We start from the raw sequence: 21,782 nt of genomic DNA on the forward strand, positions 1-21,782 counted from the left end.
ATCAATAGACTGTAGCGAGCTCAAGGAGTCAGTACACAGAAGAAAGTGTCGGCGCTCATCGGACATTGCGTACCGCAGAGCTTCACAGATAGCATAGAGCTCTGCTGTGTACACACTACAAGTTTCCGGGAGAGCAAAAAGGAAACCTATCATTGTCGACAATGAACGCACAGCCCATCTTCGTTTCTGTCCTTGAACCATCCGTGTAGACGACGACCGAACCTGGATATCGGCCAACAACGGACAGGAAGAGCCTCCGATAAATTGAAGGGTCCGTGTTTTCCTTCGGACCAGTGTGCAGATCCAGGATTATTTCAGGTCGTCGTACTACCCACGGAGGTACCCCACTTGGTTGTCTGACAAGGCAAGGAACCGAAGGTACGTGAAACAATCTAACTATCCAAGCGTATTAAAACCGGCCGCGTTGCTCGAGGACAAGCAATGCACAGGCAGAGATGCCAACTTTCAAAAAAGGTAATTCGTAATGCAGCCGTTATGGCACGGGGGGGGGAGGGGGGGGGGTCGTAGATTTTTTTCTTCTTCTTTTTTTTCTTTTCGTGATCTTACTAAATTACATATCATTTAAAGCTTGTAGTTACTGTTTGGTAAACGTACACTGGTAACATCCTTTTTCTTTTCATATCATGTGCATCCTCTGCACTAACAGAGCACTTAACAGGTCGGAGTTCATATTAGCACGAAATTCAGTCTTGTTCATTTTCATCATGCGCATCCGAAACATCGCGGCTCCACACACTATAAAACACGTGTGAATGAGATTTTGAGGAACGCATTAAACTGGGTCATTCTTCCGAGTATACCTCCCAAAATTTTCAACTATATTTATTACTAGCGTCACTAGTCACGGTAACGTAATCAGCATAAGAAATCCCTTCATTATTTCAAACCTTTCGCATTTCGTAACACACGATTAGCATATATCCTAGAAGAGCAATATATGTAAATTTGGCAACTAAAATCGCAATAAATACTTCAACAGTCACGCACACAGTATTCACCATTAAACGGAGTTTGTCACCACTTTACCGCCAAAACAAAGACAAAAGAACTCTCATACTTGCATGGAAGTCTGATCATGTGACGAACAAGGACAACAACTCCGCAAGATATGCCACTTCACAGGTGCCTAAATTTCCGGTACTGGAAGCACACACTGCGTCCAGCGCGTGAAAACTCGAAATATTCTTAAACGAACGACAGGAAAGGGAGATAAACTATTTCTGAGAAATCCGAGGATAATATTCCGAGAATTCACGCCGCCTTGTGTATCATTCTGAACACTTCATACACTTAGATTTAAAAATCAACAAAAAATCGTAATTTGTGGTGTGTGATTCGTAAAGGCATAATTATGATGGGTAATTCGTAATTATTACGATTGAATCGTAATAGTTGGCATCTCTGCACAGTAGACAGTGTCCATTGTTGAATACGCAAGGATAGCTTCGATGAAGTGGTATCTGTCGCAAATTTGCAGCATACGACAGAAGGAGCTGCTGGCGCCTCAAGTGTAAAGGTGGCACACCAGATACAGCAAGCAGGCTAGCCACGGTGCTTGTACGAAAAGCTCCCGTTGCCAACCTAACCCCACCGTGGTGCATGCTGTTCAGCTTCGCAAGGATGCTTGGTCTTGCTGAGCCATATGCTGCACTGCCATAATCTAACCTGGATAAAATATGTGCCCTATAGTATCGTAGGAGCACTGCGTGATCAGCTCCCCAATTAGTGTTGCTACGAAACTTCAAGCGATTAAGCCTCTTGGTGCATTGCACTTTTAGCACCCACATGTGTGGCTCCCACGATAATTTACTATCGAAAAGGAGCCCAAGAAATCGGTAAGTGTTAACTGTGGGAAGAACAACATTTCCTAAATAAACTTCAGGAGGTGGGTGAAGAGTACGTTGACGACAAAAGTGGACAACAGAGGTCTTTGCGGTGGAAAACCGAAAGCCATGTTCTAAGGTCCATTGCTCCACTCTCTAATAGCTTGCTGTAATTGTCACTCTGCGACTGCCATATTCCGCAAGCTATAGTGCAGAGCAAAATTGTCCACATATACCGACGGTATTACTGCTGAAACAGCAGCAGCGACAATACCGTTTATGGCAATCGCGAACAGAGTGACGCTAAGAACCGATCCCTATCGGACTCCATTTTCTTGAATGTGGTATTGCGAAATATGTCCTCCCTACTCGGACACGGAAAAGGCGGAGGGACAAAAAATTCGTAATAAATACCGGCAAGTTACCTTGGAATCTCCATTGATGCAGGACTGAAAGGATACCATATCGTCATGCAGTGTCGTATGCCTTCTCTAAATGGAGGTAATTAGTTTTTTTTTTTTGTGTAGGGTCTGACACATCCCACTCTGACGAGTCTAGTGTCAGACCTAAGACGAAACGCTGGTTAATAGAGCAAATGCCTGAAAAGCCTTACATCTTATATGCCTTCTCTAAGTCAAAGAAAACAGCTACCAAATGCTGTTTGCGGAGAAACGCAGCCTGGATAAAGCTCTCCAGGTGTAGCCTACCAAGTAGTCAGTAGTCAATCGAGTGGCTCGAAAACCACACTGGTACTCGGACAAGAGTCCTTGTTTCTCCAGACACCTCACAAGTCAGCGATTTACCATCCTCTCGAATAGCTTACAAAGGCAGTTTGTAAGACAAATAGGTCTGTAACTTCCTGCATACTTAGGATCTTTGTCAGGCTTGAGGACAGGAATCACTATGCCCTCTGGCCACTGAAACGGAAAATCATCCTCCATCTAGATTCGGTTGAACACACGAAGGAGATATAGAAGACTGTCCTCACTAAGGTGTTTCAACATCTGGTTATGGATATTGTCTGGTCCAGAAGACTTGTCCTTGAAAAGCGCCAAGGCGCTGCGGAGTTCCCACTCCGTAAAGGGCACGTTACAGTCCTCGGAAGCTTGAGTGGCAAAACTAAGGTGACAAGTGATGATGTTCTGCCTCCTGCTTCAGAGTGAGGAAATCACAATGGTAATTCCCAGAGCCAGACACATACGCGAAATGGCTAGCTAGATGATTAGCAATCGAGAGTGGGTCAGTGACGATATTGCCTGCTATGGAAATTCCCGGTACAGAAGATGATCCTTGGATACCCGAAATACATCGAAGTTTAGTCCACACTTGAGATGATGGGAGTTTGTGATGTCATACTATGTTGATGGATTTTTCCAACCTTGTCATTGAATGACTTGTACCACCACAGAGTTGCAATGATCATAATGGTAAGCTAAAGCCTTTAGAGCATGTTCTTCAATGAAACATAATCAATGTACTGAATGAAGATTCTAATGCTGGGATTCCTTTTTCAATATTCTGTTTTCGAGTTATTAGCATGAAATGGAGAAAAAAAAAAAAACACAAAAACAACTCACCCGTAATGCTGTAATACACGATGGATCCCTGACCTGACCATTTTCCTCTTTGGTGTTGTATCCTTCAACTCGTTTGTCCCGTTCCGAGACCTTCCAGAGCTTGATAGTTTTATCTAAAAAGTTACATAACATTAACAGTAAGTTTTTTGTAAATTCTAAGCACATTAGTGTTAGCAAACAGATATTTACCATTTGTTGACAAGAGGAAATGTGCTTGATTCTTTCTTTTTAGCCACCGTATCTTGTTGATCTTTTCCTCAATCTCAAGGCTCTTGAGGTAATCAAACTCCGGCTCATGGCTCTGAAACGTGCTGTACACATTGTACTCCCCTCGACGTGGGACGCAGTTCTTGCTCTGAAACGGATATATATGTTCACATGCTTCTACTAAGCTACTGTTGACCTAATTAATTTGAACTGTAATAAAATAAAATCTACTTACAATAGGATCTCTCTGGAAAATAACAACCCGGCCCCCCTTATCCCCAGTTGCCAGAAGATCTCCATCGTGATTGAATTCAACACAGGAGATTATATCAGCTGAAATCCACAAAGAATTAAATTAGTTCATACAATTTATCTCAACTCTACTTCACTCATCATATGATATGAATTTCATGTTGATCCATATCGACAAACATGTGATGTATAAAGAGGTATAAACGGGTGTATCTATTCAATAGGCCTTTGCTGGCAAGATGTAGTGTTTACAGTGCACTATGTCTTCTGGTATGGGCTAGAGTAAAATTGTTACTTTCATTGGCCTGTCTCACTCTTATACTTGGCTCTGACAATATGAAAGGTGCTCAGGTATGAGTGACGCCAGTTCCTGCTATAAATGGTGTGAAGATGTCGCTCATAGGGTCGGTTGGTGCACGCATTTCAGTAGGCTTGGCAGACTGATGTGCAATAGCAACTTCTGGCGCAGTGAGGAAAGCAATGGGAAACTACCTCATTCCTCATTTCCCTAGTACGCCTCTTCAGTGACACCTAGGCCATCTATGACAGCTAATGGTGAACCTGTTGAGGATCCAGCCAGCCTTCGGGTTGAATACCCAACATACATAACACCTATTCAATAAAACATTAAATGATAAATATAATCTATATTTTCATTAAAAAACATACATAACACCTATTCAATAAAAAATTGAATGATAAATATAACCTATATTTTCATTAAAAAATCTTCGGACTAGTTTTGATCCTTAAAATATGCCATTTAAGTTAAACAAAATTGGCAACAGTTACTAAAAATTAAAAAACACTGAAAAAATACAAATACATTTTAAAACAGTTTGTGAATCTTTGGTAGTCATTAGGTTGCAAAGTTTTGAAGATGAAACCAATTCCTTACCGAATATTAGTATCTTGTGTGGAAATAGTTAAATTGTTCTTGAAGTCAATTGGCAGACTGCCAAAACTGTAGATGTGGAACATCTAGTCGTACTCTTGAAATTCAGTGGATTGTAAGCAAGTGCTAATAAGATGTAATGTTTTTACAAATCTCAAAGGATAGCTGAGGGGGAAATCGTGTAACAGCAGAACTGTTGAATTAAGTGGCTCAGTTGGATGAAAAGACTGTTGTCAATATGAATCAGATGTTACTAGACCAGAATAGATGTCTGGAAGAGAAAAGAAGGAAATCAGACCAGTGACTGGTTAAAAATAAGTGGGGCAGAAAAGAACAGTATATAGAGACTAGCTTCATGGGTATCATTTCACCAAGGTAATGTGCGCCACACTGAGTGCGAGCTTGAAACAGAGACTGGCGGTAGGAGTATACGCTGCACGAGATGTAGGGGAGGGGAAGTGACTGGAGGGGTGATTATAAGATTTGTAAAAACATTACATCTTTTTTTTTTTTTACGTCGCACTAACACAGGTAGGTCTTATGGCGACGATGGGAGAGGAAATGGCTAGGAGTGGGAAGGAAGCGGTCGTGGCCTTAATCAAAGTACAGCTCCAGCATTTGCTGGTGTGAAAATGGGAAACCACGGAAAACCATTTTCAGGGCTGCCGATAGTGGGGTTCGAACCTACTATCTCCCGAATACTGGACACTGGCAGCACTTAAGCGACTGCAGCTATCGAGCTCGGTAACATTACATCTTTATAGCACTTATAATCCACTGAATGTCAAGAGTACAGCTGGTTGTTCCACACCTACAGTTTTGGCACTGTGCCAATTGATCTCAAGAACATTCTATTTCCACACAAGATACCACCTAATACATGTTAAGAAACTGGAAGGACATTGGTTTCATCTTCAAATTTGGGCAACCTAACAACTACCAAAGATTCATGAACTACTTTTTAAAAGTCTTGTTTCATCATATTATAGTTGTATTTCCATTTTTTCAGTGTTTTATCATTTATTAACTTTTATCAATTTTGTGCAACTGTGAATGACTGAGGATGACCTTATTTTAAGGGTCGATAGTCCCAAGTCCTTTTTAATGAAAATATAGGTTATATGCATCATTAAATGATGTAGTGAATAGGTGGGCCCATTTATACCTCTGTGTATCAACTTCACTACATTTATAAATTAGCAGCATAAAACCAACAATCCATAGATTTAACCCATTCACTTCCAAACTGGTATTTATGGGTTTCTGAACTCCGTGCCTCATCTGCCAAACCCGTATGTTTACGTTTCAGTGCAGTGTCCTTGCCAAACCGATAATATATAGCCTATACACGAAGCATGTTTTTTAAGTACCGTGTTTAAATATGGTTACTGCAGCGTTTCAGTCGTTCAGAGCATGCGTGCTCAGTACGTACATCCATAGGCTGGCCAAAGACACCATTAGAGGCATTCGGCCGTATTTGCATTTGTTTGTACATAGTGTCCAGAGAAATGTTCCCTCAAGTTTCCCTGACCTACAAAGAAAAATTCTCCTGACTCACGAAAACTGAGCGACAAGTTAATTTGCCAAACACCATGTTTTACAAGGAACAAAAAAGGAAATTCTAACCGCCACCATCCCCACAGCTAGACTAATGCTCTCTCCACTTCATTTTTTTCAATGATTTATGGAAAAACAATTACATTAATGGCACTCTACATATAAAAAAATATTTTAGCTTCCGCATTCCACAAATCCTACTAATTGTACTTGATACTTTTCTACTATCATTCTGTTTTGCATTGCTATTCGATTCAGCAACTCTCTGCTCCTGCCATTCGGACTTAGTCGTATACAGTATTTCTCTATATTCTATTCTCAAGTTACAAAATTCAATCCTGTGGTTTTCTCCCCCGTGCTTTCTATGCCTTCATTCGTCATTGTACCAACCCTTTCCTATTATGTTCTTCCCCTCCTTTGTCCTCATCTTCTCCCCTGCCATCTTTACAGTGTTTTCTATTATTTTAACTGCTGCACTCGTCAAGTTAATCTCGATCATTGAGTCTATTCCTGCTTTCATTATCTGGCCTATTTCTCCCTCATAATAGTTCATAAACTCCTTCTTTAGCTCCTCTCTCCATCTGTATTTAGAAACTAACATTTCTTTGAATTTTATCGTATTGCTTGTTAATGCCCTACCCTCTCTATCATTTACTCTGACAATAATTGGTAGTTGATGTGACTCACCCCATTCCTTAACCTTCGTGCTTTTAATCACAGCCAACGCATTCCTAGAGCAAAGCGTCAAATCTATGGTAGTACCCCCTCTAATTCGTCGCTGTGCCACCATCCATTCAAAATATATAGTTCTACCGTACCACACAGCTCTAGCAACTTTTCTCCATTTTTATTACAGCCCTTATCCTGGCTCACTCTCTTTTGTACCTAAACTTCTGCCTCTTTGTCGTACACCGGCTTCTGATCCGCAATCCTCGCATTGAAGCCCCCCCCATTATTAGAATACCTGTATCCTCAAAAATGTTTTGAATTCTATTAATTTCTAGTGCCAACTCATGAAAGAAATCCTTTTTCGCATATGGAGAGGTTTCAGGGTGGTTGTAGACAAAACCAATACATAAATCTGGCTCACTCTCATCATACATCTTTATTTTGACCCACATCAACTCCTCCATTTCTGATTCAATTTGGTCATTCCTAGCTTGCAAATCCTCCCTAACCATAACCATTATCCCACCCAGATATCTGCCCCTGTCAATTCGTCTTTCTTTTGCCTTATAGTAAACTGTGAACTCTTCTATTTCTACATTACTTTTTGGTGGAATCCAGGCTTTCACACATGCGAGGATATGTGAGCATCTTAACAACTCTTTAAAAGATTCATTCTGTAACTTACATCTAAGACCTTCAATATTGATGCACCGTACTGTTATCTCTAATTCTTTCTCCCCTGCCCCTCACTCTGGCTGTTCTTCTTAGATCTCATAATCCTAGTAACACCCAGTTCGTCAGAGTTCTCATCTATAGTATTAACACATTCCCTATCGAGGCCACCCTCGTTTAAATTACCTTTTCTGTGCCAGAAGTCCTTCAGGCTCACACACCTGCATTTCGGTGTTGCGTCTCTCACCGAGTCAGCACTCAGCTGTCTCTGAAAATCACCAGGACCGCCCTCACTATTAGTTGTCTCTGCGTCTGCTCTCTCCTCTCTCTGCCCTTGTCGCTTCGCTTCCTGGTCGTCACTCGCTGATCCACATTCTGCTGGTCTCAGCTGCATCGTACGTTCACTTTCCTCCTCGGCCAATGTACTCTCTGTGTTGTACATATTCTGTAACTGCTCCACCCCCATGTTCTAGTCCACTTGCCGTCACCTACCACTAATTTGTTGCCCCTTATGTAGGCCATTAATCCTGCACGTCTAGCTTTTCCTAGGTGGAACTGTAACATTTTCTGATTCCTGAAAGCTTCTTTCTCCAGCTCCCGTTTGACCCATAATTTTTCACCTTTCAATCGGCTTGTATTATACAAAATCTTCTTCACTAGTAGGGTTGATACGAACCTCACTCTCACCGGTCTCTTGCCTTTTGCCTTCCCCATTCTCTGTATCTCATCTATATTGTATTAGCTCCAGCACTTTGGATACCAGATCATCTTTAGTGTCCTCGGTTAGCCCATATATAAAAATATTTTTCTTTCGGGTTTCCTGCTGTCGCTTTTTCTCCTGCCACCTCAGTTCTTTTATCTCTTCCTCCATTCTTCTCACCTTATCCCTGAAACTCGATATTTCTTTATTATTTTGGACCACCATTTCTGTCACCTTGCCTATCTCCTCTTTGACTATTTCCCATAGATCACTGGTTTGCTCTCGTAGTAACTCTCTCATTTGTTCAGACTGAACCTTAACAATTTCCCTTATCTTCTCCATCTCTTCCCATCCAACCACGTTATCAGTATCAAGTCCAGGGTTCATCTCAACCCCTCCAATGACCAACAACACTGGCATCAAAATTGAAATCAAACTCACCTGCTGTCCGACTCTGCAATCCATGTTGCGCCTCGTGGGCCTGCCTCTACCGTGCCAACAACCTATTGTCACCCGCTACAATTCTATTGATATCCCCATGTCAGTGCTAACTCACTCACTCGCTCAACAACCTTCCTCTTCGCTTGCATGATTACAACAGCAAATATTTTAATGGTAACATGTACCCTTATCTTATTTCCAATGAACAAACTTATTTATAGAGAAATTTAAGTATGAAAATAAAGTTCTTTTACCACAGCAATCTAATACTATTTTATGTGGACTGAAAGCACTCCTGAGATCAAAAGAAATTAACTTATGTTTGTAATGTAGATTAATATAAAAAATTCTAATTAGTCCAGGTCTATATGAGAAGCAGTTTTCAAATTTGAAGATCAGTCAGAAAGGACAGGAACGAAAGAAGAAAAGTTTGCACTTATCGAAATGGTTACTGTTTCGTTTCAGCAAGTCTAGCAGAGCTATCTTTAAAAACGACCTGAAAAAATGAAAAAGGTCCCAGTCAATTTTGGAAATCCCAGTTTTCATGGCTCAATTTCTTTGTATGCAAACTGCATATGCCTATATCAAGAAGAATTTGCCCTTGGGGCTTAGCACTTGCAAACGATTTTCAGGTTTTTAATAAAACTGAGGGTAACATTCAGCCCACCCATTGAGACTTGCAAAACATTTCCTAAAGGTAAGAAGAGTCGATGTGTAAACCCATTTATTAAGTGATCCACAGCTGCCCTCCCTAAAAATACACTGTTCCAATACCTTGTTGCAACATTTTGAAGATTTACATCCCAAAAACCTTACACACAAGTCCATTTGGGAAGATTTCCCTGACTTTCCAGGTCTTTTGTTTATTTCCCTCACCAAAGTATTTTTCCCCAACTTTCCAGTATGTGGACACTATGTTGTACATATTGAAAATGCCTCTGACAATTAACGGTCCCGCCGAGTGAGTACGTGCTGTGATTTGTTTTCTAAATGCGAAACACGTGAAAGCTGTTGAAATTCATTGGCAGATTAGTGAAGAGTTTGGAGAATACACTATGAGCGAAGAAATAGTAAGAAAATGGGTTAGAGCATTTAAAGAAGGCCGTACTAATTTCCACGATGAGCATAGTGGGCGACCGTCTGGCATTACTGAAGACTTGGTGCAAGAAGATGACACAAAGGTTCAAGAAAAAAAGACTATGATTTCTTCATTAAGCTATGAGTTGCCTGAAATTTCAGGGAGTCTCCTTTATGAAATTGTGTCAGGACACTTAGATTTATCGGAAGTTGTGCTCACGCTGGGTACCGAGAATGCTGACACAGGTGCAAAAACCCAAGCGCGTAGGCAGCACTTTGACTTTCCTTGAGCGGTACAGTAACGCAGGTGACACATTCTTAAGCCAAATTGTCAATTTGATCATCCTCTGTACACTTCCTGTACACGCCATGACGACGATGACCTAAAAACGGCCGTGCTCCAGTGGCTGGGACATCAGGCAGCAGATTTCTATGAGGATGGAATTCAGAAGTTGGTTTCACAATATGACAAGTGCCTTAATATGCTTGAAACTTCAAGGTACAGGCGTACACGTCAAAAAAAGAAAAGAACTGTTAAAAAAAAAATGCATTACTTTCTTCTATGTCAAAACTGTACTTACTTAAAAAACATGCCTCATACATATGGGATATAAAGTCATGTTCTGAATTTCTCCCAGAATGTTCAAACAGGTCCAGTTTTGCAAATACACCACCCCGTTTTGTATGCTTTGAAAGAGATGTGATATTTTATCTTTGCTGAAGTGTAATATCTTTCCTGCTATCGTATAGCCATCATGACTTGTTGATGGAGAAATAGGATGTTTCCTCATAGTGATTCTGAAGAGGAATATTTGTAGGGAGGATGATTTTCTTGGTTATCAATTATCAGGTATGTTTTTGCCCACTGTTCAGGATTTTTATGACACCAGTTCTGGAATAATGAATTTTCTATCATCTTCCAGTAATACTGTCAGTAAAAATGTAGTTGCAAAAGTACTACTTCCTTAAAATATCTGGCTCAAGAGAGCTCACCTAGTGCTCAAAACATGTCAGTAAAATGGTTAAGGGATTATGCAGATGAGAAAAGGGTTCATTTCAAAACCATATCAGAAATTTATGTTCAAACATATAATATGTGTAATAAATATTGCTGAAAATCTTCACAGTATGCATAATAAAACTTTATTATAAGTAGCACCCAAGCATTTTATTACACACACAATTGAATGGATGAAAACCATAACGGTATAAGTGACATTTATTAAAAAATGAGTTAAGTGCAGGATGTAACTCTGGGAGGATGTATTCTTTCACCAGCAAAGAGATACAAGTGATAGCGGTAATATTCTGCGCTCTAGTGATGGCTGGTATAACTACAAATAGCATGCTTTATATGAGTGTTGAAGATGTTTAAAGGCCTTTTTCTCTGAATTACCAAAATGCTACTTATACCGTTATGGTTTTCATCCATTCAATTCTACAATAACTTATGTTATCTGACAATATCTAGAAGAACAGTTGCACTCTGCGGACAATTTTTTTTTCCTAGTTTCTTTTCGTCGCACCGACACAGATAGGTTTTATGGCGACGATGGGATAGGGAAGGGCTACGAGTGGGAAGGAAGCGGCCATGGCCTTAAGGTACAGCCCCAGCTTTTGCCTGGTGTGAATATCGGAAACAACGGAAAACCAACTTCAGGGCTGCCAACAGTGGGGTTCGAACCTACTATCTCGCTGATGGAAGCTCACAGCTGTGCACCCCTAACCACACGGCCAACTCGCCCGGTGACAATTTCTTTTGCTATTTGTTTGATGTCACAGTTTTCAGCAACGCCAGGTACAACAGCCAGGACTGAGAAGGTTAACAGCCATGGCCTTAACTCAGGTGTAGCCTGACCACTTGCTTGTAAAAATGAAAAACCAGGGAAAATCATCTTCAGAGATGCAGACAGTGAAGTCAAACCCATTTTCACTTGAATGTAGTACACAACACGTACCACATAGCCAATTTTGCTTGGCCACTAGCCTGACAACTAAAGGTCTCCTAACCTTTACAAATAACAGAAGTAATATTAATAACCAATTTATTTATGTTTCAAGTCATTACTAGTTAAAAGTGTTTACTTTTCTACCTTTATCATATACTGGTTTTTTGAACAGGTCTCAAATGTGTAAACAGCCTTTCAGAATATGATGCTTGTTGTTTAAAAGGGCCTAACATCTAGTTTTTAAAGGGGCCTAACATCTAGGTTATTGGCCCCTAATGGTACAAGATGGGAACAAAATGTAATAATTAAAATTTTAACACGTATCCACTGACTAGACTTTAAAAGAAATGATGATGAAAAATGATCATGAATTTAAAATAATCTGTGGATCTAATTTAAAATGCCTTGATCTCTTTTCTCTCATTTTTAAGAAAATAAGGTAGAATAAGGCACTGCCTTCAAGTGCAATCCTCTATATGTATAAAATAACTTTTCCTGACTAACTGATTCATCATTGCCGAGCCAAAACTACTGGACATTAAGGAATGAAATTTTGGGGATACATTCATATTACAATGCACGTGCTCTAAAATGCAAGTGCTCACTAAGGGAGGATTTTTGGATATTCCATCGCTAAGGGAAAAAGGGGTGCATTTTTAAAATGAGTTTATCTGTATCTCAAGAACTGAACAGATAAAACACATGAAAATTTGTATTTGAATCCCCTTTAAAAATAAAGAAACACGTATTCTTTTGTTTTCGGAAAATCCCCTTAAGGGGGTGAAAAAAGATAAAACAGGGGTTGAATAACTTTTATGACGATACTTATATTTCAAAAACTGAAGATGTTACAGACATGAAAATTGATATTTGGAATCTCTTTTAAAAATAAAGAGACGTATGTGAACGGGTGTGAATTATAAAAAGGAATATATCTACAATACATAAAAAAGGTAACATGTTTCAGACAAGAAAATTCATATTTAGAATCTCCTGTAAAAGTAAAGAAACGTGCAAACACTTAAGTTACAGACATGAAACTTTGTATTTGGAAAGTCCTTTAAAAATACACAAACATGTTTTATTTTTGTTCCTCTGAAAAGAAGTGAAAAGTGAAAAAAGAGTTGATTTTTTTTTGTGAGGGTACTTATATCTCAACAACTGAAAATGTTACAGACGAGGAAATAGGTATTTGGAATCTCTTTTCAAAATAAACATAGATACCGGTAATGTTTTTGGAAAATCCACCCAAGGAGAACTGAAAGAGGTGGTTCATTTTTTAAAATTAGCATAAGAAAACATGTATTTTTTGTTTTTGGAAATACCACTTGAGGTGGGGGGGGGGGGGTTAAAAAGACTGAAAAGGGGGTTGAATTCTTTTAATTAGGATACTAATATCTCAAAACCTGAAGATGTTACGGACGTGAAAAATTGGTATTTGTAGTCTCATTTAAAAATAAAGAAATGAATATTTTTTGTATTCGGAAAATCCACTTAAGGGGTAGGGGGGTTTGAAAGAATTGAAGTTAGTTGAATTCTTTGTATGAGGATACTAACAATAAAAACCAAATATGCTGCAGACAAGAAACTTGGTATTTGGAAAGACCTTTAAAAATACAGGAACATTTTTTTAATCAGAAAAGGCACTTAACGGGAGTGAAAAGAAGTAAAAATGAGTTGAATTATTTTTTATGAGGATACTTATATCCTCAAAACTGAAGATGTTACAGACATGAAGATTGGTACTTGAAACCTCCTTTAAAAATAAAGAAACAGGAATTTTTTGTTTTTCGAAAATCCCCTTAGGTGGGAGTGGGAGAAGGATTGATAAAAGGATTGAATACTTTTTATTCATTCTACTTATATCTCAAAAACTGAAGATGTTACAGACGTGAAAATAGGCATTTGGAATCTCCTTTAAAAAGAAACACGTTTTTAAATTTCTATTTTTTGACTTGAGAAGACCGTTTCTCACATATACAGTTCTTTGTCGCATGGTCATCTTATCCCCAAAAGGCAATATCACAAACGTGGTTAACAAAGAGTTTCTGGGGTAAATGAAACTCAATTTTTTGGCAAGTTTTTATACTTTGGGGATTTTCAGATAACGTCTTAGTACAGTACCGACGAATGATTACTTTTATCAAATTACGAAATCCACGCGAGCGAAGCAGCGGGTAACGGCTTGTATATATGTATATATCATTCAAGTTTTTAAAAACACACATTGTTGTTTGTCCAACCCTTGTCCCATTTCCCTACGGGGTCGGGTATGAGGTGAGATGAATTTGTCGTGGCGGTTTTTATGACCGGATGCCCTTCCTGACGTCAACCTCATCAGAGGAGTTAATGAGAGATGAAATGAATGACGTGATATATGATAGTAGGGAGAGGGTGAAACCCGGTGCCAGCACATAGCCTACTCCTGTCGAATAGCACCAAGGGGTCTGCTCAAGGCTTAACGTCCCCATCCGACGGACGAATCACCATCAACAGCGTCATATGCCCTCACTCCATATGAGCACTGCGGAGAGGTTTGGAATTTAATCCAGGCTTTTGGCACGGAATCTAGTGATTAGAAATTGTATACCACCACCTCCCCTACCCTGCCGGCCAACATTCTGATGGTGAAAATTTTTCGACCAACGGGACTCGAACCGGCTAACCTCGGTGTTAGACCGTTTTTAGACTTCAGCGCCTTAACGATCATGGCCACCAGGCGGGCTTTTTAAAAAAAACACACATTAAAATACACAAAACAAACTAAAACAGAATAAAACAATTAACAATAAAATAAAATTAAAAGTAAATTTAAAACCTCACTTTTATACATAAAACCGGCCACTATCCTCATAAAACGGATGAGGTTTGCCGACTGCTCATCATCTCATAAGATGAGGGAAATAGTACTCTGAAATTTTAGAATACGGCACAGTTCGACCAGCTCTACACAATCCATAAGGACGTGTAGCACCACAGTAAGATGACTGCCACAAGTACACACCGGAGGGTCTTCTCCCTTCAGTAAGTAGGAGTACGTTGCTATACCATGGCTAATCCAAAGACAACATAATACCACTGCTTCAGTCCAAAAATCCTGAAGGGAAGTCTTCCATAACTTTGCAGTTCCTTTTATAACTTTCAGCTTGTTTGGAAGAGCAGTGGGCTGCCAGCATCTCCCAATGGGACACAACCAAATGTCTCAGCTGAGAAGAACGAATATCACTGACTGAAACCTTGTAAAGCAATGGGGGCAATGTGATCGCCTCCTTGGCAGCCTTATCAGCTAACTCGTTTCCCACTACACCCATGTGCCTTGGGAGCCACAAGAATTTGATTTGGTGCTAGCATTCCAACACCCGGCCAGCACTGCACCAGAAGGTGCCACAGGAAACATGCATCAATAGATTGTAACAAGCTCAAGGAGTCTGTACATGCAGAAAAGTGCCGGCGTTCACTGGACAGCCATACCGCAGAGATTCAGGGATAGCTTAAAACTCGGCTGTGTACACACTACAGGCATCCAGTAGAGGAAAAGGAAACCTGTCATTATCGACAACAAACGCACAGTCTACTATAACATCTGCCCTCGAATCAACATCAGTGTAAACAACTACTGAATCTGGAAACCAGCCAACAATGGACAGGAAGAGCTTCCGATAACTGGAGGGGTACGTGTTGTCTTTTGTGCTCGTGTGCAGATCCAGGATTATTTCAGGTTGTCGTAGTATCCATGGAGGTACCTTACTTGATCGTCTGACCAGCGGACCAAAAGTACATCAAAATCTGTGACTGCTAACCAAGCATTTACCAACTGTCTGCGTTGCTCAAGGATACGCAGCATACAGCTGCTTTCAGAATACATGGAATAACTTCTTATACATTCATCATCATCATCATCATCATCATTTTCATTTTTCAGCTCCAGTTTCCCAGGTGATGTGGCTTCTTATACATTAAGCAGCCTATTTCAAACCCAATTCACTGATTGGATAGAAGTCAAATGTACTGCCATTAATAGTGTCAAGTGATTTCATTTGAATACTGTACAACAATTTAATGTTTCAGTACTTCCTAAAACTTATGGGAAAGAGGTATACAGTAAGACAAATGACTATGATTGTGATAACTAACAGCTTAAATACAACACACAATGAATATTCCATCAAATCATGATCCAGATTATTTCTACATTACAAAAAATGGAACAAAATATGAATTCATACAAAATTCTTATACTTCATGATTTAAGAACTTGCATAACAATGATTTAGAAATGTAAAAAATCAAAGCTGAATTCTTGCATGTTTTGTTATGAAAATGTACATGCAGCCATGAATTTAAGTACAGAAAAACGTGGTTAATTCTAATGTTTTCAGTTCGTAAATAACTATTTCCGTAGTCCCCTATACAGCACAATGTTAAAAATTCAAGTTTAATCTCAATATCATCTGGTTTCATTTGAACTAAAAAGACCACATTAGAACTTTCATATTTTCAAAAAAGTTATGTTTAAGCATGATGGAACAAATCCTGGATGGAAGGCACTAGTGTAGAAATGCTGGAAAAGTAGTTGTTACAAAGCTAAGAAAAATGTCATTGTGATGGTGGTTAATTATTTTTACCATAATGATGTACCAAGAGTATGTTTGGTTATTTTAGACCAGTGGTTTCCAACCTTTTGTGGCCCATCGTCCCTTTCTGGAGGTTGGCTAATACCTATCGCCCCCTTTTCATTTTCACTGTCTGCCTAATTTTAATTTGAAGTAAAGTGTAAATAATAAAGCAGTTTTATTATTTTAAACAATTTTATTACTGTATATAAAAACAACCACAGCAGTTTTATCTGGCCACTCTTAAATAAAATAGAAAATATTAAAATGTACCTTTTTTACAGATCTTTTAAGAACAAAGTGAAATAATTATTACGGTATCTAAGATCATTGACGAACATTTTAAAAAAACAGGAGTACATGTTATCATTTTTAAATTGGAATCTGGAAAAGTTGAGAAAGTTGACAGTTAAAATTTGAAAAAATAAATGAAAATTTGAAAACTTTGTTATTGTTTTATTTTACCATTTCAATGGCTGCCTTGTCCTTGGTGGATTGCAGTTAAAGCTTGAATATACGGCTTTATGTTCGTCAAGTTCAGGCGCAAGTCTCCTTTGAGGCAAATGTCCAACTTATTTCTTTGTTTGGTGAAGAGCTGGACTACAGAACTAAATCCTTTTTCAACTAAGTATGTTGACGGGAACGAGATGAGAAGTGGTTCAGTTTTTCCCCACAGTTGTGGATAAGTGTCCATAAGCTTCACCCATGCTAACTCGTAACCGCTCTGCTTGAAAATGATTTTCGCCTCACAGTCATACTTCAGATGTAGAAACTCCGTCTGCAAAGAGTAATCAAGCTTATCCACAGCTTAAAACGAGAATGGATCTAGAATCCAATCCGGAATTTGTAACTTGGTCAAATCTTCAAATCTTGATTCCATGTCAGTTTTTAACTGGTCAAGGTGATCAGTAAAAATCAGGATTTTGTCTTCTGGGAGTTCAGGTGTCTCGTTATCTGACACTGAACACTTTTTAAGGGTCGGAAACTGAATAAGCTCTTTACGGCCAATATTTACCTTGTGAATATCAAACTTGGTGATTAATGATGAAATAATACCTTTGGCCTTGATAAGGTTCACCTTGTTTCCTTGAAGCCTTACAATGACTTTGTTCATTTTTTCAAAAATATCTGTAAGGTATTCAAGTTCCAACTTGCTTTGCTTCAAATTCTCACTTAAGACAAGATCAGGCGTGTCGAGAAACTCAGTAACCGTGTCAAATAATTCGAAGAAACGGCGCAAACAGTTTTGTTTGGTAGCCACCTCACGGCCGTATGTAGAAGCAAGCGTTCGAATTCCTCATCATTTTCATGGCAAAGTTGTCGGAACAGACGGTCATTGAGGGAATTAGCTTTGATATTGTTGACACCAGTAATAACCAGTTGTAGGGTTTCATGCAGGACACCACTCAACTTTTTCACAGCTAAATGTTGACGATGAATGACACAGTGAATACTGATGACCTCTGGCACTTCTTTCTTAAGGTGGGCTAGAAATCCAGCATGACGACCTGACATGGCAGGAGCACCGTCTGTTGCACACGCGCTCACGTTTGTTAGGGGAATCTCTTTTTCCTAAAAATAATCTTGCACCACTTTAAAAATTGACGATCCCTTCGTATCAGTGATCAAAGTTCTAGCAAACAACATTTCCTAGGTAATTTCCTTTTGTTCATTGATAAACCTCACATAAGCTAATAAAATTGCTTTGTTATCGATCACAGTTGATTCATCAATCTGCAAGGCAAATTTACTTTTTTTCAACAAACTGGTGAGTTTGGAATCAACGTCCACGGCCATTTCGTCAATTCGCCTGGAAACAGTATTGTTGCTCAAAGGAAACGATTGACTTATCTTATTACTAGGGCCCTCGCCTAGCATGATTTCAACATTTTTTTTGGTAGCCGGTAAAACAAGAGTTTGGCTAATTGTGCGAGGTTTACCACATTTAGCAATCAATAAAGACACCTCGTAAGAAGCAAGAAGACCTTTGTCAAGATCGGTTGCTCGTTTTTAAAATAATACACTCACATTAGGCCGTTTGTCAGTTTTAGCTCTGAGGTGTTAAAAATAACTAAGTTCTTTACTCACTTTATCACTGTGCACTCTTGATAAATGATCTTTCATTCACGAAGACTTCATGGCTTCATTACTATTAAATGTTTTATCGCACAAAAGACAATGTGGAAACTGCACATTTTGCGGTGACGTAATAAAGCCAAATTTTAAATACTCAGCTGAATACTGACGACACTTCTTCTTTGAATCCATTGTGAATGAACTTCTATACTTCAAAACAAATGCACAATAACAGAAAAGCCAACGAGTCGGACACCCGGCAAATTCTACTGTACAGTACTATTTTAATTTTCCCCCTTTGAATACTCATCGCCTCCACATCGCCCCCCACTTATTTATTGCCCCCCCTGATAACCCAAATCGCCCACTTGGGGGCGATTGCTCCCAGGTTGGGAACCACTGTTTTAGACCAACTGAAGAAGAGAACAATTTTAAGTTCCTCAAAACATGTACGGCTTTTAGTAACAAATTGTTAATAGCATTGACTAGGTGGAACAAGGTCTTTAAAAAAAATGTACGATTGATTAATGGTGGTGGTTGTTTTAAAAAGTATATCTAGGGACCATTCTCTCTTAATACTAATGAGAAAGGAAAAAGGAAGATATGGCAGTAGCGATTACGGTTGTAAGAGATAGTACAAGAGAGCAACCATCCTTTTAACTCTAATCAGAAAGGAAATGGAAGATATCTGACACTTTGAAAAATGAGTATGTCGGCATAAGAGAAATAAAGGGCCATGAAGAGAGTAGAAATTTAAAGACTCTGTAGGCTTTGGAAAACCTAATATTGTAAGGGTCGGAAGAGAAACAGAGTTGACCAAGGCAGGTCAGATAGGAAAGACCAAAGCAAGGAGTCTGACACAAGTAAGAGGAGAAATGGCATACTCAACTAGGTGAACCATGGTCACCAATCCCAAGATCAGAGGCCTCGGTCCTTTTACTTTTTTCACGACGGGCGAAGGATATTGTCGATGTATCCCATTGCCCCACCCATAAAGGGAAACGTCCCCGCAAAAGAAAGGCATTAAGTAATGTCTGGAACTTTCGAAAATCACACTGCAAAGAGTTATTAAATAAATTGCATCGTTTAACACGCCCTTCTTTTCAAGAATATGGTTACAGTATGCCTACTGTACATCACCATAAAGTCAGAAAAAGATATACAAGTATTATAATACATATTATAGACCCTTAATAAAAACATTAATTGGATGAAATAAGAAGTGACAATGCTTAAAAGTCATTCTTACAATACAACAGGCCGCTCGAGGTGTCTCTTTAAGTTTTTAATTTCTTGCCCTTTTCCCATTATTTCATTTTAACTCTTAACTTTCTTTTTCATACTTTAGGCTCCGCATTGGATCGAGAACTCTCTGGCCATATAACTACTCTTCTGTCAGTGCCTGTAGTAAGATCCACTTGTTTAATCACCTAGTAACTTACTGTTTCTTCTTATGATCTGACATTACAAGCCACTATCAAACTTACATAATTTATCTTATCATCAATGTTTTGCGAAGGAACTACATTCTACATCAGTTTTTAGATGTCAAGTTTAATTTTCACCCAGTGTTTAGCAACGCCGCGCTCAAGACTTTTTAACCATTACAAAGTGATCAAGATTTTTTTAAATATTTGTTGATATTTTCACCTTAATTTTATAATTTGACCAACAAGTTCATAACTTGTAAATATTGTAAGAATGACTTTTAAGCACAGTCACTTTTTATTTCATCCAATTAATGTTGTTCATTATTAAGGGTTATCTTTGTTCATATGACCTATTTTGGCTGATGATCGTGTCCAAAAACATCGAAACTGGTTCTAAATAAAAATGTTGTGATTGTATTAACAACACACTTTGTATTGAAAACAGGTGGATCAATTACACTTTCCTCTATTGTATATTAATCTCCTTTCAATACGGACCAAGGATGAAGTTTTTAATTTTAAAAGCACCACGAGACTCAAATATGATGATGCTTGTTGTTTAAAGGGGCCTAACATCGAAGGTCATCGGCCCACTCGAATATTAATATTAACTAGCACATGTCTAGGTTACGTTAGCCGGGCAATCTGTAAAAACGGCAGGGTCCTAGGGAGAACACTGCAGTCCAATTAGTGTTCACTACAGTAAAGGACGTGAAACTGGTTATAAGACAAATACAGAAAACTCTCAAATTTACTAAAGTGTCAATAACAGACTTCTAACTTACATCCCTACAATCTGTCTCATTTGTTCATTTCACCAATTCACAATCATTGACAAATTTACAGAACCTGAACAATTTAGTACACACTTAAAAATGATCTGATAGACTCTGAGGATGTTCTTGTAGAATAAAACATTCGTTCATTCAATTATAAGTGTGCTGCCCTCCCCCCAGTACGTTATAGTGTTCCAAATGTTATATTTTGCTTTGACAAACTGAAAAAGTTATGTTATATAATTATATGCTTACACCCTGTCGTACAACGTAACCATCCTCCCTGTCGAGGGTCTGCAGGTCGATCTGAGCCTTTTTGACATGTGTATATCTTCAAGTTCCCACTGCGGTGCTGCTGGTGATTATCTTTATAATTGGCCTTACATTCTACTAACACAGTTAGGTCTTATGGCGACGACGGGATAGGAAAGGACCACGAGTGGAAAGGAAGCAGCCATGGCCTTAATTAAAGTACAGCCCAAGCATTTGCCTGGTGTGAAAATGGGAAACCAGGGAAAACTATCTTCAGGGCTGCCGACCGTGGGGTTCGAACCCACTATCTCCCAAATGCAAGCTCACAGCTGTGCGCTTCTAACCACACGGCCAAACAGCTCGATTTGGGCATTTTAAAAAAGAACATTAAGAAGATGAGAATTATTTTCTTTTTAATTTATAATACACACCTCAAAAAAAAGTTTTGCACCACCTGTATTTTTGTTTGTTTGTGAAGGATGGCTCTAAAAGTTGTTGCAAGGTAAACAGACATCTGAATGACTTGTAACACTACCTGTTAGTAGACGTGGAGGTAATACACGTAGTCTCAGAACAGTCCAGAAGTGTGTGCTGTTACTGTAACCTATGGACATAACATGACAAGAGCACATTTATGTCTTGTGCAGTATACAGACATGGTTTGGCAAGTATAGTAATTACCACTTTTGATACGTGGATAGTGACATTGCGACAGCAAGGCCTGTCTGTGAGGACAATCGCCAGCCTGGATTGTGTGCACCATAGCAATGTTGTCAGGACATACAGCCACTATCA

At 39.0% G+C, this 21,782-nt stretch overlaps 1 protein-coding gene across 4 annotated transcripts in view; it reads right to left on the reverse strand.

The window, feature by feature from the left end:
• Positions 1 to 21,782, reverse strand: part of tws (protein phosphatase 2 regulatory subunit tws) — a 905,968-nt gene that overhangs the window by 124,524 nt on the left and 759,662 nt on the right. For all 4 annotated transcript variants that reach the window (XM_067151365.2, XM_067151366.2, XM_067151367.2 and 1 more), the window contains 3 exons: positions 3,864 to 3,961; positions 3,611 to 3,776; positions 3,422 to 3,534 (listed from right to left, as the gene is read on the reverse strand). In XM_067151365.2, coding sequence (XP_067007466.1) covers positions 3,422 to 3,534; positions 3,611 to 3,776; positions 3,864 to 3,961 — 377 coding nt within the window. The remainder of the gene's footprint in view (positions 1 to 3,421; positions 3,535 to 3,610; positions 3,777 to 3,863; positions 3,962 to 21,782) is intronic.

The sequence above is a fragment of the Anabrus simplex genome, chromosome 7 (genome assembly GCF_040414725.1).
Source record: "Anabrus simplex isolate iqAnaSimp1 chromosome 7, ASM4041472v1, whole genome shotgun sequence".
Taxonomy (NCBI): Eukaryota; Metazoa; Arthropoda; class Insecta; order Orthoptera; family Tettigoniidae; genus Anabrus; species Anabrus simplex.